Below are 25232 nucleotides of genomic sequence, written 5' to 3' on the forward strand. Positions count from 1 at the left end.
TACTGTATATATTTATTTTAAATTTTCACTAACAAATACATTGATTAATAAGTATTTTTAATGAAATAAAATGGCAGGTAATTTTATATCAAGATTATCTTTTGGATGAAATTGTAAAAAAAAAAATACATATAATAATTATATTCTATTAATTTTTATTTAGAATAATTGATTAACTTTTAGTGAACTATTTTTTTATTAATTAAAATGATCAAGTTTAAATAAATTGTAAATTTATATTACAAACTCATTTCACTTTAAATGCTAAACATTTTTAGTACATGTAATATTTTTTGCAATGAATAAAAATAAACATTTCATTCAAATAATGATGATATGGTAGTACTAGTTGTGTTGTTGTTATAAACTACATTGTTAACATGATTAAATCCATTTCAATCGAAAGAGTCCTTACCTGCTAGCTGAGCTTGTGGCCGACTTCACCTCCTTGATCTTGACAAACAGTCCCCCCCCACCAATCCAAGGATTTGCTGTGTGGTGATCCTGCCCTTCCTCTGTACTCATGTGACACGAGCGCCCTATGAGTGATCTTCACCAAGGAGAGCATGGCTGCTGTAGGACAGCTGGCACTCCATGACACAGTAAAAACAAAAGGAGACGAGACACATTTTTTTCTTTATTTTATTTTTTTAATTGCTGAAAACAAAACTAAGCTTCATCCAACACAAAATTGCCAGGACTCGCTAATGTGCTCTGCGGATTGAGGCTATGTCCTCATGTACACGGGCCTTTTTCCACAAATACAGTGGAATACTATTTGCTTAAAAAAAAAAAAAAACTCTTGTTGTGCTTTCTGTAACGCCTTAAATTGTCACAAGATGGTGCCAAATGCCTGGCCAATCAAAAATAGCAATTGGTGTCAAGGAAGTATGTTGACGTGATGTACCTCCCCCCACACTAACATTTATGTTCATGTAGACATAGCCTGAGAGAAAAACGTTAACGATGCATGCTACAAGCGAAGTAAAAATGCAGTGTTATTGTAAACACGGGATAGATAGAAAAACTCAATGGATATAAAAAGTCTGCACACCCCTGTTTAAATGCCAGGTTTTTGTGATAAAAGAAGTAATGGTGGAAAAATTGTAACTGAATTTTGGTCATAATAGCCCGGCATTCGAACAGGGGTGTGTAGACTTTTTATAACTGCCTGCTTTGTACAGTCCCAAAAAATATTTGAATATGTTTTTGGTCTTCGCATCGATTATATTCGCTTCTCAGGGACAGCAGTAAGCCAATATATATATATATAAAAATACTTTTAACTATTCATTTATTTCTTACATTAAAATGGGTTAATTTCACACACGACATTACAAGTGAGTTTAGCGCAATTTAGAGTGATATATGCATGACATTTTTTGAAAGCTTGCGCAATAGCATTAGCGTGAATGCTAGTTGCTTTGTATTAACATAATTAGCACATTTTTTATTTGACTTTTATTAATTGGTGTATTTAATGAATAAAGTGAGTCTTTTTAACGGAATTAAATAAGGAACACAAGCTGTATAAGAACACATTGACTTTTTGACTGTATTAGCATTAGCATCAGCGCTTACTCAGTGTGGTTGGAATGTCCCTTTTTGTCACATTCATCCATGACAAGTCTTTAAAATTGTATGGTTTATCAAATTTGATATATGTCAGTTCAAATACTAACAATCAAAATACAGGTTGAAATTAAGTGTTTCCTCGCTTACTAGATTAAAAGCTGCTACAAGTGCTTTCAGGGTGTTTTGAATATCTCCCATCAATAGAAAAGCCTTTCATAAACAATGTATGCAGTTTCTTGATCTTTATTCTAACTAGCCTTGTTTAGCTCGCCAAAAGCAGTACAGCGCATGCGGCAATAAGTCACAAAACCAAACCTAGAAACGTTTCGACATGTTGACAAACACTTTAGCTCGCGGACTGACGCTGATTATAAAGTTCGCTCGGTCTCAACATGTCAGACAATTTTTGTTGTTGTTGTTTAACTCTTCAAGGTAACAAACAGGACAGTGTGGCTCATCCAAGTCATGTGATCCTCACTCGGCGTCATGCTTGAAGGCAGGCAGTGAATATTTGCTGCGATGCTAGAGAGTGAATAAAGGGAGAGAGACAGGTCAGATTCGTGCTGAGTTAGACCAGTCATTCTTATATAGATCATTTCGTTTAAATGGTTTGCTACGAATTTTTAATAAAGGTTGGCAAACGTTGAGTGAAACAAGTGTTTGTACGATATGACACGATTGACTTCAATTGCATACGATGTGATACAATTACAATTTAATACCGCTTATGACAAATAAGATGTGATAGGATTTACTCCAATTAATTTATTATTATATATGATACCATTTCCTCCTCAAAGGATATGACACACAGTATGATTTGCACCAAAAATCGGTGTTTATCAGAAATGGTATTTACAATTACGGTACAAATACGATTCACTACAATTATTATTATTATTATTATTATTATTATTTTATTATTGCTCTCCTTTTTAAAAAAAAATGTTTTTTTTTCTTTCTTTCTTTTTTTTATATATATATATATTTTTAAATATACACACACATATATATATATATATATATATATATATATATATATATATTTTTTTTTTGTATGTGGGTGAGCATGTGTGCGTGTGCGTGCGTGCGTGTGTGTATTCATCAGTTCACCTAAAGCCCATTAAAAAAAAATCCCATACTAATAATATAATATAATAATAAATTGCCAAATGCAGAAACATCAATGTAAGTTATCACGATGTAGTGGCTCTCGCTAACAGACAGAATTAAGTAAGATTCACTACAATTATGATGAAGTATGATTTGCTCGAATTAGGATTATGATACAAGTTACTCCAATCATGATACAATGCGATGCGATGCGATTCACTACATTTATGATATGATTTACTCGAATTACGATCCAATATATTCCAATTGGGATACATTGACACCAATTAAGATATGATATAACAGTATCCCAAATACGAGTAAGAACAGTGTTTGTCCAATATGATACGATTTACTTCAATTACATACAATTCATTAAAAAATAATAATTCAGAAGTGTAATTTACTTGCTTATGATAGGATTTAGTCCAATTGTGATATGATTTGTTTTCCTCCAATTGACATACGACATGATTTACTCCAATTACGAGTTAGACCAATGTTACCCAAACTGTATTGAGCCTAAGCATGTATTTTTTTACAAAAAAAATGTAAATCTCCCAGGAAACCACCAAACTAAAATTATACTGTGTATGGTGGCCACTATATATACACACGATGTAAGTAACTGGATCATTTCTTATGGCACAGTGATTGGGAATCACCAAATGAGATGACTTTGTTGGCATCCCCATCTGTTCCTTTCAGTATGACTGGAAGGTGTAACGTTGTCATCTGCCCTTTACTTCAGTCCTCCGCGTTCTATTTCCGATAAAGAACAAACGCGATGGAGGGGGGTATAGCTGAGAAAGCTATGTAGCCACAATTGACGTCCCGGAGACCACCGTAGAGCAAAAAGTCTGCTCGAGTTGGTAGCATTAATGTTTTTTTTCATCGCCGTTGAGTGAATAAGCTCAAAGGATTTTCACTGAGTTGTCGCTGGCTTGTTGCTAAGCCAGTGAGCCGTCGGCTGTAATGTGACAATCAAGCAGCTGCGCTATGGTATGCGTAAGCGACAGCCCAGGTGGCGGTGGCGGCGGCGGGCAACAACACAACAGTCATGCGGACCCGTTTTTTTTTTTTTATATATACAGTACTGGGAAACAAGGTCAAGGTGATGGCTTGTTTTAGATTTAGAGGGGTGGACTCCATTTCCAGTGGACAGCCACTCTAAAGACACAAAGAACTTGGGTGGGCCGACGTGGTTCTGAAGGGGAAGGGCTATAAATCAGTCACGGGTCCTTTAAAGGACTCTGATGTGTATAAGCATTTACATTTGATGCGGCAGCTAATCTGATACTCTAATACTCGGAAATGTTTTTTTTTGTAGCACAGTTTTCTCTCTGCACACTGAAATCAATACAACACGATTTGTATAAACTTTACTCACAATACAATGCAATACAATACAGTACGCTTAATTACAAAAAGGATATGATAGATTTTTTTTTCTATTCTGACAAACACAGCCTAGACAATTATAATTAGAAACTTACTTTTAGACAAATTTGCCTTTGACTCCAGCCAACACCTGCAGCAGCACAGAAAAATGCATTCATCAAGTGGAGCATGTTCATACCATTAAAAAAATAATAATAATTTTTTTTAAAAGAGTGTGTTTATGTTACTTTGGCTGGCGTCGAGCTCTTCTTGGTCTCCCACATGTTGCGCTTGTTACCGATGTCACTTTGCTTATTCGCGTCCTGTGGCAAGTCAAAACAAAACAATTTACTGAGCAGGGATTTTGCTTTGACCTAAAGTGAAGCGTCTATGGACAAATCATGTTTTTAAGTACATTTTTAGTAACACAAGGAAGTGGCCACATTTTGCTGTAATTTGTAGCATAATCTACATTCTCACCAATAATACACTTGGTACACCAGTTATGCCGTTTATGAACTATTGGACCCCCCCCCCCCAAAAAAAATAAAATTAATGAAAATTGCATGTGTTTTTTGTTTGTGTGTTGTTTACTGCAACAAGATACACATTCTGCAATTAAAAATGTTCTTTGGCCAAGTAAGAAATCATTTTGTGTGCTCAAAATGGAACTGGCACAATAGTCAGTCTAGCAACGATATACCATTATAATTATTATTTTTATTAGATATAATGGAATGTATTGAATATTAATTGGATATAATTAAAAGGAAGCTGAGGACAAAAAAAATCAACATGTGATAAAACGCTTTGAGAAAATTGCACAAAAAAACATTTACTTCAAAAGTACTTTTACTGTAAATATTTTCAATTATTATTTTCCTTTCTATGATTTTAGAAGTCCTAAAAGCAATCAAGCAGTGAGCATATTAAAGATATATAAAAAAAAATGTACTGTATACAGGCATCTCTGGAAAATAACTAAATAAGAATCCATTGCAAAATGATCACTTTCTCAGATTTTTCTATTACATGTTGCATGTTTGAGTAAAATTAACATTGTCTTATTCTAAAAATTATTCTACTTAAACTGGATTACATTTTCAAATATTGTTATTTGAAAATATAAAATGGTATAAATACTAGGAAAGGTCCAATGTATTATTTCGGGTCAGAGCTGTATTATTGTACTGTATTCCATTTAATGCATATGTAAGTTTGTTTTTTTTTTTTTTGGGGGGGGGGGCAGGCATAAATGTTACGGTTTAAAGATGACAATTATCCATGTAGTGTAATGCTGACACCCAAACACATGTTGTAGATGAGTGCAGATTTCCAACAGGGGGAACTGTTGCCTCACGAGAGAAAACGCAAAGTTATTGTCAGGAGGGCTAAAGATAAAGTTGACATTGTGGGTGTGTGTGTGTGTGTGTGGGGGGGGGGGGGCGGGGGGCACGGAAGCAAAAGTGGACCATAAGCAGCTGCATCGCACATCGAGAACATTTTTGCATGCACGCAATGTCGGGTATAGTGACGTTACACATCGTTGGTCACGGCTTACTCGGCAGACGTGTCAGTGCAACAGCTTGAAATTAAATACTTCAAATTTGTGTAAGGCAAGTGCAAGGGCCGAGGATGATGACCTTTTTAACTTGCATTTTTATCCTTCAATCACATTGCGCAGGCGATTCGTTAGATATCTTTTTTTAAACTTTAGAGCGCCTCGTCGTCCGCCTTGAGTGTGTGTACATGGAAAGGAGGTGGAAGAGTGAGGTTAAAAAACATCTTAAATGTTATAATATTAAGATAGCATCATAGTGTAATAGTTTTGAATTATTCGTTTGTAGTTTTTATTTCATTTTGACTTTTGCTGTTTTAATTCTTTATAGAGCAGGTTTGTTTTTTAAGTTAAGTTTTTATTAGTTTTCTTACTTTATTTTTTTAAAAAAAGAGATTTGTCAAATTCAAGATTTAAAAAAAATTATTGTATTGTAACAAAGTAAATTACAATTCCCAATGCCAAAAGTAAATACATTTAAAGTTGATAAAGTTGATTGAACCCCGAAAGCTAATTTATGATATCAGTTGACAAAGAGACAAAGGACATTTTTGCTAATACTAACATAATTTTTAGTTACTTTTATAAACGTAATAAGTAGTTTCAGTTCTCTTAAAAAAAAAAAAAAAAAATCCTATTTTATTTCTTTAACAATAATGTTTTTTTTTTAAGTTTTATTTAGTTCATTGAGAAACCTTCATTTTGCATCCTGAAAATGTTGAAACATGATGGTTGACCGTGTGAATCAATAATCGGGTAAAGGCGGATATTTTTTACATCAGTGCGTGGTTGTGCGGAAGGCTGCCACTTGTCGGGCCTGGCTGCAGGCTTTGTCGCCCCCCGCAGCCGCCGGCGGCGTTTCTGCTGCTGCGGGCGGCGTCTGAGCGGACTTCGCCGTGCGGTTGGCGACGCTGCCTTTGATAGACGCCGCATCCTGGAGGGGACACAAAATACAGTGGCGCCTCGAGTTACAAGCTGAACACTCGTAACTGAAATCAGTCGTATCCCAAATCAACTTTCCCTATTGCCATGATGCTTTTCCAATAATCGCACCTTATTTGCTTGATTCTCAGACACGTTGCCGCTCTCCCACATGCTCTTGATGCTGCGTGTGCCCCCCGTGGGGATGTCAGCCATGAGAGGTTTGGGGGATTTTGCATCTTTGTTCCCCTGCGGAAAGAAGAGACGTCTATTTTTTTATTGTGAGAATACATTTGTAATACAAGAAAAAAAAAAACTCGTAAAATGAGGAATTAGCTTTAACCCCGGAGAACCCAAGAACCCTTTTCTTGTTTGGAAAATTATGAATTATACATTAAATGACTGCTATAAGTTCACTGAACACCAAAATATATGTTTTTTTAAATTTTAACCCTTTTTTTTTGAACTAGCTCAGAGTTGCTAATTTATCAAAATATATATATCAAACATACTCCTAGGCATTCTGCAACATGATATGAAATAGATTAACAAAAAAAAACAATTTTACCATCTGATGGTTTGCTGAGAAGATGGTTTTGTTTGGATTGATTTCCAGCTCAACAAAACAGCATGTTGCCAGCCATCTTGTCACCACCACTCTGGCTCATGTAAGTGCAATATTCATCCACTAGATGGCCCCATGCAGGGGTCAGAAGTGGCACTCTGGACTTTTGAAGTTAAATTTGTAAAAAAAAAAAAAGGTCATTGTTATTTGAGTAGCAGAATTTATAGGGGCCAAATTTGACCCCGTGGGTTCTCCAGGGTTAAAGTATAAAGTGTGGCTACATAAACCTAACAAAACTACGTATGAATGTGAGGCGCAGTGTCGTGTCACTCACCTGTATGGCGGAGGCGTACTGTTCTAGTCTGCTACCGATCTTGGAGACGACGGGGGCGTGCGAGGTTCTCATGCTGGACAAAAAGTCAGACACTTACGGACACTTCATTAGGCACACCTGATCTTGCATTCAAACAATCCAAATTTCTCACCTTTTTTGAGCCGATTTACTCAAGAATTCCGCCTTCTCCCCAATCTGTGTGAAATAATAACATTAGGACATAAAAATAGTCAGCTGTGAGGATTAATAGAATGACGAGCAGGTCAAGTTGTCCTGCTGATTCTAGAACAGTCTTGACTTTTCTGTCCTGACAAGGTTGTTGTGTTAAGGAGAACATTGTATTGTCTACAACTTGTACTTGAAATTGTGGCCAGCGTTTATGAATCATTTCGGAGCTCTGCTGCAATATTTGTTGCTTGCTGGAGTGCTTGTAAGAACATCTGGCCACGAGTTGCAAGCCTTTTTATACAAACTGAAGGCAAACTTTGCAAGTGTGTCTCTCAATGTTGTACAACAAACAAACCCCAGTGAGATGTACAACTTGTTGACTTGAGAACACTTAGAATAAGAGAGACAAGTAACTAGAAAACTCTGATATGGGAAAAAATGTTACGACTTTGAATTGTGAATTATTAACGATGTGAAAACAAATTCGTAATTTTGGGTGAATTAAGTCAGAATTTTGCACACAAAAAAATATGTAGATAAAAGTTGAACTCTAAATGAATAAAATTTTAATATTATGAGTAAAATGTTGCAATTTTACAAAAAGGAAGCTGTAATGTGATTTAACAGAAAAGTCCTATTTTCTTCACACTGTCTTGAACGAGGAAGTCGGAATATTACGAGAATTAAGTGAGAATTTTACAAAAAATAAATTCAGGGAAAAAAAGGTGAATTTTGAATGAAGTAATTTTGCCAACTAAACTTATTTTTTTTAAATCACAATATATATATATTTATAAACTAATATGGTGGACAACATTATTTTGGAGTCATATTTTCTTTAAAAAAAATATATACATTTTGAGTTTGAAAGTTTGAGAGTTTTGTTGTAATTTGAATTAAATTGTAATTTTACAAGAATAAAGTCATAATTTTCATGAGAAAAGTGGTCAACATTTTATAAAGTCCTGATACAACAGATTCATTAAAAAAATCAAGAAAAAAGCTGTACTCGTATGAGAAAGTCGGAATTTTATTTGAGTTATTTTACAAGGAAATAATGCAATGCTAGGCTACATGGATTGTTTTCCTGTGGTCGCAAATTATCGTATTACGAGTAAAAACGTGATGTTTTCGAGAAGATCTACTGATACAAGATTCAAATTGTCAAGTTCTCAGGGAGAAATTCGTAGTTGTTCCAAAAAGTCATCATAATCATATGTAAATCAAGTTGCAATATATTTTTATTTTAACGAACAAAAAGTCAAAATGCCAAAATCATCATTTTCATGTTATTGTGCAAAAATAAAATTTTGTCTTGGCCAGCATTGTAGGTAAATAATGTCACACCCCACTACAGACAAAATATTATGACACTTAAAATATTGCATTGGGCTCCAAGGTAACCACGACTCGTCACTTTTGCCAATCTTGTGTAAACGGCTACCTTGGATGAGCCTTTAGGGCTGATAGCGAACGAGGGCTTCGCAGGCTCTTGCTCCAGCTGTTTCTTCTTCTCCGCAGCCTCCGCTCTCCTCTTCTCGATCTCCTCTCTCATCCTCTTCCTCTCCTCCTGCGCGGACATCCGCCGTCACGCAATTTCAGAAGAAGCCGCCGAAGCCACAAAAATTCCTCCTCACCTGCTCTTTGCTCTTCTTGTCCTCCAGCTCTTGCTTCCTCTGCTTCTCCTCCTCCCCGAGGACCTTCCTCCTCTCCTCCCTCTTCCTCTTCAGCTCCTCCAGCTCGGCCTCGGCGTGGTGCTGCTTCTGCTTCATCTTCTCCATTTCCTCGCTCTCCGCGTCGTCCCGACGCCGCTGGAGCTCTTGCAGCTTGCGCTCGGCCTCCTGCCGCTCAAAGACATCCGGCCCCGCCGAGGGAGCGTCGTCCTTGCTGCCGAGATAAGGGTCATTTTACAAGAAGAAATATTTAGTATCAAGTGTGAATTATTTTGTCCCACTGATTGGATTTTGACATGTTTTCAGATTATTGGCTAATACTAAAAAAAAAAAAAAAAAGGGTTCATTCAATTGTATACATTGAATTCTCACACACTCATTTTACCTAGATAGCTTGTCTGGTTTCTTCAGTTTATTCTCAATGAGTGCTCCATTCTGTTTGACTGCTCCAATCTATTAAAAACCAAAAACAAATTACAGTTACAAAATATAATAATTAAAGCAACACTAAGGAACTTTCAGTTTACATCGATTATTGCGCCGCCATATGGACAAACTCGGTAACGTTATGCCAGAAGGAAGACCACGTTTCTCATGAGGACGAGCGCCTTGCGTCATTTTTTAGCTCACGACATTCAAATTGACTTCTGTCTTTGTAACGAATGGGTGAAGGGAGAAGTGACGTATACCATAAAGCAGTCAGCACATTTGTAATTTTTTGTGTGGCAGTGTTCCTACCATCCTCCTCAATGTTGTTTAGTGCCATTAAAAATGATACAGACCCCCTCAGGCCGTGGCAAAGGTACCATTCAACTAGTTTTAAGTCGATGTTTCATTAGAAGCGTTATGAAAATATTTTATTAAAGTTGAAAAGTTCCTTAGTGCTACTTTAATTTTTTTTTGGAGTATTAGAGTATTCCTCGCTGTAAAATGGCCAACAGCAGAACCTAGGGTATTTTTTGTTGCTTTTGATAAAGCTTTAAATCCACCCGTGTTCTGTTGTACGAGCTAGCTGGGGCTAAGCTAACCTTAAAGGTTCATCTCTCCGATCCAGCGTACGAATTCGCAAAATGACTTTATGCTAGGCGTCAGAGGCCAACATTTCCATACGCGCGCAATCATTTTGGAGTGTGACTGCGACGTTGCCATTCTAACATTCCTGTGACACGAGTGCACACGGCATTATAGAATGATTCATTTGAATCCGAAAATTCAGATCCGACATTTGTTTTTAATGGCCAATGCGCATCTCAATCCGAGTCACCATGCAGCCCTAATATACGTATATACTGTATACTGTATAGTACATATACAATATATATTTTCTTTTAAATTAACAAAATGTCTTTACCTTATCTTTAATCCCCACTCTCTTTAGCTTGTCGTCCTTTGAACATAAATATATGATAGATGTCAAATATGCATATTTTATACAGGAAAAATGTGTTTCTTCCAATCAGTATCGTGAATACGTAACATACTGTATGTAAATCATCAAACCTCATCTTTCTTCCTTTTCTCCTCCATCTCTCTCTTTTTCCATTTCTCTTCCTCTTTTTTATTCTTCTCCTCTGCTTCCCTTTTCTGTTTTTCTTCCTCTTCTTTCTTCTTCCTCTCTTCCATCTCTCTCCTTTTCTGCTCCTCCTTCTTTTTCTTCTTCTCCGCCTCGGCTTCTTTCTGCCGTCTTTCTTCATCCTCTTTCCTCCTCTTTTCCTCCATCTCCCATTTATCTTGCTCCTCTTTCCGTTTCTTCTCCTCCTCCAGCTCCCATTTTCGTTTTTCGGCCTCTTCCTCGTCTCTCCGGCGTTTCTCCTCCAACTCCCGCTTCTGCGCTTCCTCCTCTTCTTTTTTCCTCCTTTCCTCTATTTCCCTTTCCTGTCTTTCCTGCTCTTCTCTCCTCTCCTCTTTTTTCCACCTGTCCTCTTCCTCTATCATCTGCTTTTCCTCCATTTCTTTCCGCTGACGCTCCTCCTCGTCTTCTTTCCTTCGCCTTTCCTCGTTTTCTTCTTCCTTGTCAACTGCTGGAACAAGCTCCTCCTCTTCCTCGGCTTCAGTCTTACCCTGTGAAAGAATTATTTTGCTTTCACTTTGCGGGTTGAGAAGTTACCCAAAAAGTTTTGTTGAGAGCGCAAACCTCAGTTCTGGAAGTTAGCGTGAGTGACACCTCCACCGGCTCCTGTCAAAAGAATCGAAAAACACAAATGTAAACGAATGGAGACCTCTGCCAAGGCTTGAGCAGCGTTAATGAATAACAGCTCCGACATCTTATCAGAATTATGTAAAATTTAGTTTTTGTGCTCAACAACTGCCCGGATTGTGCCAACGCTTTGAGATAAGCAGAGCTGCAATATTGTAGGATTCACCGATCTACACACGAATCACCAAGTGTAATTGCTCGGCTTCATGATGAAGCGCTGCCTCCCCAAGTGAAAATACAATCAATCAACTTTAACTGTCTTTAACGGACATGTCACACACCCTTTTTTCTTAACTCAAAAGTACACTCTAAAAACAGTTGGGTCAAAAATTACCCAATTTCGGTCAAAAATCGATTCAATCCGATACTTGGGTCAATATGACCAAACTTTCTGGGTTCCAGACACTAATAATAATATGCATCCTTTTTTCTCCGTGAGGTTATTGGCCCAAATGTATCTCTGCCAGTTGGGTCAAAAATACTCCAATTTGGATCACACAAGGGACAGATCCGATACTTGGGTCAATTTGAGCCACCCAACTTTCTGGGTTGTTTTGCACTAAATAACCCCCAAAATGGGTTGTTTTGTACATAACAAACTTAAACAAAGCAAAACAAAAAGTTGGCTTGTTTTTGTTGTTTTTTGTTTTTTACAATACAACCCGAACAATTGGGTTAAACAAAAAGTTGACCCCAGTAGTGGATCTGTCTCATTTGGACCCAAATTGGGTCTAAAAGGGACACACGGCTACTGGGGTCTTTTTTTTTTTTCTTCACAAAACAACCCCAAAAATTAAAAGATTATTATACAAAAATTGACCCAAGTGACGTTGGTCCCTTTTTGACCCACAATTGGGTTATTTTTGACCCAAGTATTTTTAGAGTGTAGGCGTGAATGGTTGCTTGTCTATAATAACCCCAGTTTGATTAACATTCAACTACAACCCAGGATTGGCTTGGACCCATCTGACACCCAGCGCTGTGTTGGTTATTTTACCCAATTTGGGTTACTTTTTACCTAGCTGCTAGAAAAATGTTTGACAAAATGCATTTTTAATCTCCATGTGCATGGTCACCACCATTTCAAAGTAACACAAATTGATGTAATCATCTTCTTACCTCGTCCTCCTTCATTGTATCATCTTCCTCCTTCCAAGAGGCGGCATCAAGCACCTCCTCTTGGACTTGTTCCTCCTCCTCCTCCTCCTCTTCTTCCTCCTCATCCGTCCCTCCATCGACGTCCGCCTGGTTTTCCGGGGAGCCCTCAAGCCCGTTGGCAAAGCTTGGGTCCAATTCCTTCTGCCTCTCGATGGCCTCCTGCATCCTCTTCTGCCTTCGCTCCTCCCTCTTTGCCAGGCGCTCCTCCAGAGCCTGGTCGTCGTCCACCGCCGCCAGACTCATGGCGGAGGCCGCGCTCTCCGTCACACTGCAAGTACAGAATGGAAAACGGTTTCAGCATCGAGTGTATTTGCTATCCTTGATATCAAATTTAAGGTCCATGTACTTGTGGCACTACTCGTGGGAAAACATCACAAGTAATACACAGTTGTTCTACTAGTGCACTGAATTGTTTTACTAAGGAAGATAAAGACCGTACTAATACTTGGACACTATTAGGACACCTTTGGTACACTAATAGGACAACTACATGTTACTAGTGAATCACAATTGTGCACTAGTGACATAATAGTCATTGACTGCTTCACTAACAGTACTAGTAGCATGCAGATGTCAACTACTGCCTTGATTCTGAAAGTGTACACATACCACTAGTGATACACGGGCTCCCTTTAGTGGTAAGTAAATACAGTTTAGTTGTATTTAACTTTTAGATGAGCTGAATTGTCTTACTAGGACGAAGAGAGTACTAGTACATGACCTACAGGGGGATATCAAGGATATGGGGGGAACTTATTTTCCATGATTTCCTACTCGTTGGCGTTGACCACGTCGCTGCTTCCGGATTCTTCCGATTCTCGCATCTTCTTCCTCTCCTCCCTGGCACGTCTCCTTTGCTCCCGAGCCGCCTCCTCGTCGTCGTCGTTGGTGTAGCCTATTCTGTAAAGACATAGATGGAACCTCTTAAATAATAATAATTTACCTTTTTTAAATGACATTATATTGATTATTATTCATTTAATTGTAATTAATTTACTGTATAATTTCATAATGTGAACATTTTTTCATTTTACTTTTTCATTTGCAAAAAAAATTAAATGATTAAAATGATTGCATTGTATTGATAACTAGTTGAATTGCGAAATTATTCACAATTTAATTAAATAAAAAGTTAAATGTGTGTATGTAGCATGTATTATTTTACTAGTATGTGTAAATGCAAAATATATGTAAATGAATACATGCATTTTACCAATTTTATGGGGAAAAATAATGCAACAATTATTACAGACCTCTTGATGATGTAAATGCTTATGCAGGTTACATAAAAAAAATGTCCATTTTAAGAATTCACCATTTTCTACTTTTTTTTTTTTTAATTTCACACACAGTGATTCATCATAAAACTTCCAAACGAAATGATTGGTAAACATCCGCATACGAATTACACAGTGAGTATATTTATGCATATTAACTTTGCAATGATTAATTACTCTGTATTTAATATAAAGTACTACAGACCGAAAAACATGGAGATAAAAAAGTTTATGTATACCTGTTAATGGTAGAAATAACATCCAGTAAGAGGGAATCAAAAATCCATCCCACTATTAGCTAGTCCTGCTGCAAGTGGAATCAGTCTTAACCACTGTATAAAAGTTACTTTCATAGGATAAGAACCATGAGGACTGTTTGTTGACACTTGCAGTATTTTGGCAGCCGGACAGTGTGAACGGGATTACGAAAAATCCCCCATCAAGATTATCTGAGTGAAAACTGTAATGAAACGCACACAAGTGAAAACATCGGCCCGATGGCTGAAGTTTGACTCACTTCTCGCCCTCCAGGCGCATCTGCTCCCTCCTCTGCCTCCTCAGCTCCATGCGGCGGTCAAAGTTGTCGTCCATGATGGCCCGAAGTTTCAATGTCTCTCTGGGAGGAAAAACACAAGGAGAATTTAGGAGATTAAACAAGATGATTGAGATGTGGGCTTTTTTTTTTTTGCGTGCCCAGCGCAAGTTTTACCGCGCGCGTGGATGCAGTTTTCTTTTTTTTTTTGGGATGTATTTTCGAAGATGGGCTCATTGCCATTGTGGGAGTGAACACAGCCAACTCACTACCCGGCCAATCAAAGCGGCTCCACTCATTCTTTTTAATGCCACACAGGAGAGATAGCTTTGATATTGCGGAAGCAGATAGACTCGCTGGAGTTTCTCCACGATCTTTCGTGTCCTTGTGTGTGAATCGTCTAAAGTCTAGTCTACTTTCTGTCACCAAAGTATCATGTGCGCCAAAAATTTCTCATTATCGGTTAGTATTAAGATAGCATGGTTTGATTGTTTCATAAACGCGACATGTATTGCTCTTTATTTTATGTTTAGTTTGAGAGTTGACATCAAACGTGTCAATAAACAGCTTGAAGCCTCATCATATCTCGGAAATAAATCTTCAAAATGTAGTCTGTAGTAGTGAAATTCAACTAAATTCTCAAAAAAAAACCTGATGAACTGAAACCCTTTTGACATTCAAGTTAAACTGAATAATAAAGTATTTATTTTAAACATGTAAATGGAATAAGATGCAAATACCTTTGCCCATAACAAAATTAGAAAAACAAACCAAAAAAGGATTCACAATACAGACGTCACACGAGAGTAAAAAAAGAAATAAAAAACACAAGCAAATAAAATGGTAATGAAGTACCGTAACAGTAGCCCAGCTTTAGTCCAGGGACGCCAACCCCGCTTGTCGCCATATATCAAACCCGAGTCTGGATTGAATCTCGCAGAATTCCTGCTCCTTCTTCTTCTTCCAGCGACTACCACAAAAGGAAAAGCTGCAAATTCTGCCTCCTCCTCCTCTTCTTCCTCCTCCTCCTCCTTGCCTCTGCCTCACTTTTCACAACTTTTTACTACAACGTGCACTTCACAGACTGTCTCTTGCGACATTTTATGTATTCTCCCCTCCATATTGGTCAATGTGTTTACACGTACAGCATGTGCACTATTAAATATCCCATTCACTCTCAAGTGGAGCTATTTGACTGTTCCCAGAGAGACTCGTTGACTTAACGCACTTCACTCCAACGAAAGCAATTTGTTTGCATTTTTTTGGAGGGGAGGATAGGAGGGAGTCAAGTCAGAAATTTTCTTTTACCTTAATATGTTCTATGTTCTATCCCCACTGGTCTGAACACAGTATCCTGGTTAATTTTGCGTGTATGAATAAATATAATAAATTAATAAATTACACAGAAAAATCCCCACCCTTCTTACCCATCTCAGGGGGCGGCCATTTTGCCACTTGTCGACTGAAAATGACATCATCACAGTTTCTCAGGCCTCCGGTAATGACTAATCATGGCTTAGCTTGCAAATGTCACATGTCCAAACTCAGAAAAGCAGGTGACCCATGATTGGTCGACTCGTTGCCTGAGCCCTGAGAAACTGGGATCCCCTGAGATGGATAAAAACAAGTGGATTTTGTTCCTTAATTCATATTCCACAAACAGAATACTAACCAGAATACCATATTTAGACTAGTGGGGCTGCATAGAATATATGATCAAGAATTATTAATATAATTTTTTATTTATTTATTTTTGGAGGTGGGGGTTGACTTCCCCTTTAACTCATTCACTGCTATTGACGGCTATAGACGTCAAAAACTCATTTTAACTATTTCTATCATTTTTTTCCACTTTTGTTAACAAGAATATGAAAACCCAGAAAAAAATTATTGTACATTTAAAATTTAAAATTAATCTTTTATTTTTTTGTAAAAAGATTATTTTTTATTTTATTTTATTTTTTATTTTTGAAAAAATATTATTTTAAAAAAAATAGATTATTAAAAATTTGGTCGACAGTCGATTACATTTTTTAATTTTAATTAATCGCATGAGTTCAATAGTTAACCCGTGATTTATCACGAATTTTATATCTAGTCTAAATGTACAATATTTTTTTTCCCTAGGTTTTCATACTCTTGTTAATAAAAGTGGAAAAAATGTTAAACTAATAGAAATAGTTCAAATGAATTTTTGACGTCTATAGCCGTCATTGGCAGTGAATGAGTTAATAAGGCTATTGCTAATGTTTAGCTGTGTGTTATGTTACATTACAGTGGCTAACAATAATGCAACTGTACTTGAACTGTGAGTACTTTTCTCACCTCTGCTAGTCACTAACCATTTAGATACTGTAGATTACAAGGAATGAAAAAAGCAGTAACAAGTCTGCCTTATTTATTGATTAAAGATCTTCAGGGGAAAAAAATACATACATTTGGTAGTGTGGTGTTACATGCATTTTCCTGGCGGCAATCAGAAAGTTCCAACAACAACTTAAGAGTCTGTACAATAACTTTTGTCACCTCTGCTGTTCTGCCTGTCCTTAACCCACTTTTTATTCAAACAACATTACTTCCAGTTGTCCTTTTGTACAAACTGTAGCTATTGCCTGCTTCCAAATGAAGATGACTGTTCTCCAAATAATATGAATGATTTCTATTCACTGGCATCCCCGTCGAAGTGGATGAAGGAATATGAAACCAAAACAAACCCTGATCTCAAGAATCCTTTGGGAAAACAACCACTCGGCGTTATAGCAGTTTACAGTGGAGATAGTGAGCTTGATTGACATCATCCATTATGCTGTGTTTGTTATTGTTTCCACAACTTAACTCATACAGTAGATAGTGTATGATCATTAATAATCAAATAAAAAGCCCACCAACAGTGATATAGAGAGATTTGTATGCAGTGGATGATGCCATATACAGTTACAAACACATTTACACTTTTATTGAATACAGCGTAAGGGAAATACTGAAAAAAAAAAATTATGAGCAAAAATGTAACAGTTAACTAAACAATCTCTCTACAAACGATTGCCAACTTTCACAATATTGCATACTCTTCAAAGCTGTAGCATAAAGAGAATACCATGGTTATAAACTTGCGTATTAGCATTTTTTTTTTGTCTCAAACCCTAGAGCCAATTTGAAAAAAAAAAAAAGTATTTGTGATTCAGCGACATTTAATACCTTAAAACTGTAGAAACTTTCTTGGTACCAAAATGTGTTAACCAATGTATAATCAGAAAATAGTCAACACCATGCATCCAGCATGAACACAAGCATAAACCCATGTTACATAGACGACTATTCAGTAGTTAAATTAGTCAACACAAACAAACCACCATCAATTGAAGCTCATTAATAGTATTAGCTAGCATGCTAGCCTAAATAGCATGCTAGCGCAAACTGACGTACATCATGCATGGGCAAACAAATATGCTAGCATTAGCACTTTACACAAATGACAAATAGACTATGCCGATTATTTATTACTAGCCACATTGTGAAAGATCAAAAAATAGCATATTTTCAGTTTTATTTTGACTACCAACAAAACGCAAGCGCATTTCATAAGATGGTGCCAAAGTGATACTTTTAATACTCTGTCCTGAGCACAAAACGGCTAATAGGCACATTTCAAACAAAATCAGGAACACAAGCGCAGACATGCTAACTACTATCCCACCGTGCTTCCTATCATACCTCATCAAACAATGATTTGTTGGGTTTCTTTTTCATGGTAATAAAAGCAAAAATGCAAAAGTCATGACGAAAGACTTATTGCAGATAATAAAAGACAGGGAGCTGACAAGACGTGACGGACCTCTCAGCCTTGTTAGCATTGAAATCTCGGGCCAGAGTCTAACACACGTAGCAAACCGAAAAAGGAAAAGGAGTGCCTTGGAGTTCTCCTGATTGGCAATCAATTAGTTCTGTCTGGGCTTAGTTGGTAGTGCTGGACTATAACTCTCTTATCATGCCAGAATGCAACCGCATAAACAATTGTGAGTGTTTTCCAACTGTACACACCTGTTCCACACACATTTTAATCAGTTAGTCCACCCTGTAAAGGCATTTTTCTACGGTATCGCGTCAGGCTTTACGACAAAGAAGGCAGCACACTTATGGATGACAGCTTTGCCCCCGAGAAGCGTTTACAATCTATCCAAAAGACATCCGCGGCGTCCTCAACATGACCAAACATGGTCACCTGTGGGGAGAGAAAAAAAGTCTCTGACCAGGAGACAAATTCCAAACAGTTTACATGGGGTGACATAATGCCTTTTAAAATGTTTGCGAATTGGAAAGAAGGCTGTTTTGTTTTAAAGTGGGTGATTGCTGGATTCTGGAAGACTCGCGCTTCAGTTTAATGTGAAATAAAAGGCTCGGGGCGTTTAATTTAATTGGCAAATAAAGTGATTTATGACTACAGCGGTGGTGTGGTGCCACTAATAAGTGGGCTCCCTCTAGTGGTAGATGAAAGAATCACTCAATAAGTACAGATCAGTTATTAACTTTTATGTTCAATAAATTAGCATTTAAGAACTATTTGTTATTATTTAGGTAAAAAATATATATTTAGCTTATATGTGAAATATATTATATATTTTATTTATCCTAACCGTAAATCCAAATGAATTATGAATGTGATTCATTTTTGTCTGATTTTGTAACTTCAGCTCTTTAAAATGATCAATATTGCTAACATGAAATTGTACCTTGTGGCCTTGCCGTAGCCGCTTTTGGACAATTGAAATCTGTCAAAACATTTTTTTTTAATTCCTTGTTATTCACTTGATTGAATTATACAATTTGGTTAAATGGTTTTAATTCTATACTCGGTTCTTTTAGTTTTTATGCTCTCTGCGAGATCATCAGCTTCGTTTCCCAAAAAAAAGATGTTAAAGGTCTGAAGACTAAAAGTTATTTTTTTAAGTTGTTTTAAAATCTGCACATTGTGGGAACAAACTGGAATTTGAAGGTTTCAAAAATAAAAATAAATGGAGATTCTTTGCTAAAAATAAGAACTGATGCTAGTTAAAAACTTTATACAGTAAAAAAAAAAATGGCCACAAACAAAATGGTTAATGATCCAAATCTACGTTTTAGAAATAAAACTTGGGCCTTCTATGCTAATGTATTTTACTGATGATTATAATAATGCTTGTAGAGCTTTTTTCTTTCTTTTTTTTAAGTCTGTAAAACTTTTGATAAGCGCCAGCCTTCAGCATGAGGAAAGACGCAATTGCAATTTGTTTTCTTGCTTGGTGCCTGACAGGACAGCACAAGCCATCATCTGGCCCAGCAGTGCTCTTGGCCTCCTTTTAAGGAAGCATGCAGCCGCCCTTGTTGTTCGCCAGTCCCAGCTTTGGCCAAGCTGCAAGGCCATGGATGGAGAGCACAGTTTACGCTTGTGAATATTTGCCGCTGCAACATAAAGTGACAGTCCCAAAATAACCATTTCCATTTAGATCGCAATGAATCAACATGCCTGCCGCTTCCTCGGGGGACTAAAAGTATGAAAGGGAGGCTGATGGGACAAATGTAACGTCAATGAATAGCGGGTTTAACAATTATGAGGCTAAAAAGTTATATTTATCATCATCCATACAGGACACATCGACAAAAACAAACAAATAAAAATCATTCATTATAAAATGATATTTTAGCTGACTAGAAGACTTTTAGTCTTGTTGCTAGGCAGAATTCGTAGGGCACAATCATGACTGCCCCATAGGCCAGTTGGGCAGATTGCTTCACTGCCTCACATGGACTAGAAAAGAACAATGACACTGTTGTTAAAAGAGATTAATTTCCACACTCCATCACTGTTGTCGATAACAAACAATCATAAATGCCTCATAGGGCAAATTAAAAAATAATCATTATGCTAATTTTGGACAGAGCATTCCATTCACTTCCCCACACAGATGAGAAAGGACATGAAAAGGTGGCAGAAACATAATAAAGGCATTAACTCCAAAAATAGTACTCCTGACTTCGATTTAGCAATTTGTTCATAATTTTTTCTTTTTTTTTTCTTTTAAGGCTTTTCTCCCTACAGCACCATCTGCTGGACGTAGTGGGACACAACATCATCTGGCCATTATGCTAGAACAAAATCTTAGCGAAAATCATGCTAAAAATAAATGAAATCCTCCCTAAATGTCGAGAGTGAGACTTTGAAGCCCGCTCAATAGTTGGTCTATTTCGTCCCTGCTGCTGACCCCGTTGTTTTTTTGTTATGACATTTTAAGAAAAATATGTAGAACAGATGTCAAACATGATGAATGACTCCATAAAAACAAAAATGCTCACAGCTTTTCAAATTCAAAACGGAAAATCTATCTTTAATACCATGTAAGGAATCCGTGTCACTCAAGATGTTGGTCCAGTGTGTGTGTGTGTGTGTCCCCACTGAACATAACACAATTTTGTCGAATGTGATCTAAAGTACTGTATGTACTCAATGTATGCACGTATTTGCACATCTTCATCAATCTTTTTGCACTTTCATTTCTACTTTGTTGTCAGACTACCTCTATAATTTAACAAATAATACACAGCAAGTAAGATCTCCTTATGTCTTCTGGTAAAGCATCAATTTTTCTTTTCATTGCCTAATTTTTGGTCTTTTTTTAAATCAATTTTTAAGTGACGCAATCTTGACTATATCTGACTTGCATTGTAAATACGGGTAACGTGAGTGGCAATTAAATCTGCTTCTCAAAACAGAAAGCAGCTGGAAACTGAAGTACAAGGCCAATTAGATGTCACAGTTTGAGTCAATAAACGCAGTAAAAGCATCGTAAAGGACCAAGCAGGAGACTTACCCAAACAGCAAACCACAGTGAGCAGTTTCCAACTTGAAAACAGCAGCAGGAGAGCAAGCAGAGGTTTTTAAGTCCAACGTGAAAGCTTGAGCCCCGCCTGCATGCTTCACGTTGGATTTGTGCATGTCCTCTTTTTTTTTCTTCTTTTTCAGGATGCTATCACCACCACATAAAGTGAGACTTACTCAGCAATTTATTTTGATTCACATTAGTAACACAGTGCATCGTAATTTCATGCATTAATGACATTGTTTTTAGCCACTGTTAACATAACACAGCTAAACATTAGCAATAGTCTTATTTTCATTTTTCATTTATTTCAAGCAACGACTTACAGTTGAACACAGGAGCAACAATTCATACTGTAGTTTCATAATATGAAATGAAAAAAATGAGAGGAAAAAATAAGATTTTTTTCTGTAAGGGAGTGGGAAAAAGAAAATGTATTTAATCCCACCCCCACCTCTAATCTAATAAACACAAGTATACAGTACTTCCCGCAAACTACATCATGACATCATTGATGTTACCATAGGCAACAGATATTACATTCTTACAATTCATACCAAAAATAGTAATATATTATCTATTCCAAGATTATAGTAATAAGAACATGACATAAACAACAAACATTACCAACAGTAGTTGTTTAAAAGTTGTTTAGTGCCAGTAAAAATGATAGACACCCTCAGACCATGACAAAGGTTTGATTAATCTAATAATCTAGCTGTAAATCAATGTTTCATCAGCAGAATTATGAAGATATGAATTGAAAGTCGAAAAGTTCATTAGAGGGGCTTTAAGAACGTTGTACATCCAGTTGAAGACGCTTTGGCTTTTCCCTGATCCTCCACTTTCTTAATGGCCGCCTGGATCTTCTGCTGGTCTCCCAGAAACTGACAAGCTTTCACGGGCCTCAGCTGAGCGTCCAGCTCCAGCAGCACCGGAACCCCCGCCGGCAAAGTCACGTTGGCGATATCCGGGTCTGATATCCCTGTTGAAATCATATGATCTTAAGTATACAGTGAGCCCTCGCTAACTTTTAAAGTTACATAGCCATCAGATTGTTTGACGCCTATAGCCGTCAATGGTAGTGAATGAGTGAAGGGTTTTACCAGGCAGCATTGAATTTTGTCCAAGTGGAAGTCAAACTTAAACATTCCTCGACAATAATATTTTATATGTAACCTTACTAGTCTAAACATGACATTCTGATTAATATTACATTAGTGGAATATGAGTTATAAAGCAAAATCCAGCTGTTTTTATCCATCTCAGGGGGCGGCCATTTTGTACTTGCTGTCGACTGAAGATGGCATCAATGTTGTTCAGGCAACAACCAATCAGAGCTCACCCGTTTTCTGCAGCTGCGCTGTGATTGGTTGTTTCCTCAGACCTGAGCGACATTGATGTCATCTTCAGTCGACAGCGAGTGGCAAAATGGCCGTCCCCTGAGATGGAGAAAACTCATATCCACTAACGCAATATTAACCGGAATACCACATTTAGATTAGTGAGTCTGCATAGAACATATTACAAGTACTTTTTCCACCTGTCAGCAGTGCAGCATACCTTCCAGATGTTTGAGCAGAGCCCTGCAGCTGTTTCCATGAGCCGCAATGAGCACCGTCTTGCCTTGGCGTATCTCGGGTAAAACAGTGCTTTCCCAATATGGCTGCAGCCTGTCCAGCACCTCCTTCAGGCTCTCGGCCCGAGGCAGCTTCTCCTTGTCCTCGTCACACGTGCTGTATCTGCGATGGGTGTAGATTTCACCGAAGTACGGGTGCGATTCATCTATGGGAGGCGGCGTGACGTCGTAGCTCCTCCGCCACAGCTTCACTTTCTCCTCCCCGTGCAGTGCGGCCATTTCTGCCCGGTTCAAGCCTATCAGGGCTCCGTAGTGGCGCTCGTTGAGCCGCCAGGACTTCACCACGGGGACCCACTCCTGCCCCATGGCCTCCAGGACCAGCCAGGCCGTCTGGATGGAGCGGCTGAGGATGGAGGTGAAAACCAGGTCGAACCTGTAGCCCCGCAATCCTGGGCCTCCTTCACGCCATCCTCGCTCAGCTTCTGGTCCACCCAGCTGCAGAAACGGTTCTCGAGGGGGTCCACGCCACAAACAGAAAGAGTTTGTACGTGGGCATCTGCGGAAACACAACCCTGAACGTGCACAAGTTCACAAGAAGAAGATTCCGATGTGAACAAAGGTAGGACAATTTCATACTCAGCTCTGACTCTGGTAAAAGCAAGTAAAGATAAATGTTTTTTTTAACCCTGGAGAACCCATGGGGTCAAATTTGGCCCCTATAAATTCTGCTATTCAAATAACAAAGACCTTTTTTTTTTTTTTTTACTAATTTAACTTCAAAAGTCCAGAGTGCCACTTCTGACCCCTGCATGGGGCCATCTAGTGGATGAATATTGCACTTACATGAGCCAGAGTGGTGGTGACAAGATGGCTGACGTGCTGTTTTGTTGAGCTGGAAATCAATCCAAACAAAACCATCTTCTCAGCAAACCATCAGATGGTAAAATTGTGTTTTTTTTGTTAATCTATTTCATATCATGTTGCAGAATGCCTAGGAGTATGTTTTATATATATATATATTTTGATAAATTAGCAACTCTGAGCTAGTTCAAAAAAAAGGGTTAAAATTGAAAAAACATATATTTTGGTGTTCAGTGAACTTATAGCAGTCATTTAATGTATAATTCATAATTTTCCAAAGAAGAAAAGGGTTCTTGGGTTCTCCAGGGTTAAATGGCCAGAATGAATGGATGGATCTTGATTTCCATTGCACAACGAAATTGAGTGAACATGCACAAACTTCACAGTAAATTCTGTAGAGTAAATTTGACTCAAGAGTGGGACCAAATTTTTGGAGTTTTAAAGTAATATTTACACTTAGAAGAGAGTAACATAAAGAATTGGGGAAAAAAAAGAATTGGAAAAAAAAAATTTCAGGAAAAAAAAAAAAGAATTGGAAAAAACAAAAGTCACTAAAGGGTTGAGGAACAAACTCATGACCTACAGCTTGGGAGACAGCCGATCTACTCCCTGAGCCTCGCAGCGCCCGCTGTGTGTTAGAATATCGTTTGTGTCAGCTGGAATCTTTTAACTCCAATACCAAAAACAATGTGTTTGGTCTCCTTTTGGATATAAGCAAAGAGTAGGCGGGGCATAGTTCAGGTGGTTCAGTAGCAGTCTCCTAAACTGAAGGTCATGAGTTCGATCCTCAACCCTTGAGTAAACTTTATTTATGATTGTGAGTCACAACCAATCACGAGCGATGTTATACTCAGGAGTGATGGTGTACTCAGCGTTTTTTTTTTCTTCTTTTTCTCCCCCGGATAGTTTCGGTGAAGACAACTGTGTTTGTAATAGTGTGTGTGTGTGTGAGTGACAAAAAGAACAAACAAACAGTGTTCGCTAAGCATGTAGCGTGTTGTGTATTGGTATAGTTACGGCCGACAGTAACTTGCAAATTGGCATTAAATAATCGCTTGACCTGATCACTGCTCAAACGTCACAATATGGATTTGGATGATGCAAGATGGAGGCATTAACAGACAAATGGCAGCCAAACAAGGACCGTCGTCAGCGAGTCAATTTTGTGGGTTCAGATAAAAATGTATTTTATTTTTTTGCCAAAATAGTTTTTGAGAAGATCTGATAACTTTCAGTTATGTTAGTATACATGTATTATATGTACAGTGCAAAACACAACAGCTTATTAAGAAAATAGATCACTGAAAAACAAACAAAAAGCTACACACAATAGCAAATCCCAAAAACACATTCACAATGAAGTTTTCTTGCCGGGAATGGTAGCAACCTGAATCCCTCTTTTCTCGCCATTAAATCATCAAAAACAAGGTTTTATTCTTGTACGCTGACGTAAAATTGGCCAGTTAACAGAACATTAATATATAGGA

The 25232-nt window shown here is 37.6% G+C and overlaps 1 protein-coding gene and 1 pseudogene across 1 annotated transcript; both read right to left on the reverse strand.

Moving 5' to 3' along the window:
- Nucleotides 1–624: 624 nt before the first annotated feature.
- Nucleotides 625–21353, reverse strand: cald1b (caldesmon 1b). Its single transcript, XM_077568076.1, is given in 18 exon segments — nt 625–2097; nt 4185–4219; nt 4317–4391; nt 6404–6466; nt 6468–6560; nt 6680–6796; nt 7447–7519; nt 7598–7641; nt 9059–9184; nt 9252–9501; nt 9673–9740; nt 10639–10674; nt 10788–11348; nt 11422–11463; nt 12604–12910; nt 13417–13542; nt 14437–14535; nt 21297–21353. Coding segments are annotated over 16 exon segments (2088 nt in total). The 5' UTR covers nt 14511–14535; nt 21297–21353; the 3' UTR covers nt 625–2097; nt 4185–4186.
- On the reverse strand, nt 20522–23440 carry LOC144053159 (bisphosphoglycerate mutase-like; annotated as a pseudogene).
- Nucleotides 23441–25232: the final 1792 nt, after the last annotated feature.

The sequence above is a fragment of the Vanacampus margaritifer genome, chromosome 6 (genome assembly GCF_051991255.1).
Source record: "Vanacampus margaritifer isolate UIUO_Vmar chromosome 6, RoL_Vmar_1.0, whole genome shotgun sequence".
Taxonomy (NCBI): domain Eukaryota; kingdom Metazoa; phylum Chordata; class Actinopteri; order Syngnathiformes; family Syngnathidae; genus Vanacampus; species Vanacampus margaritifer.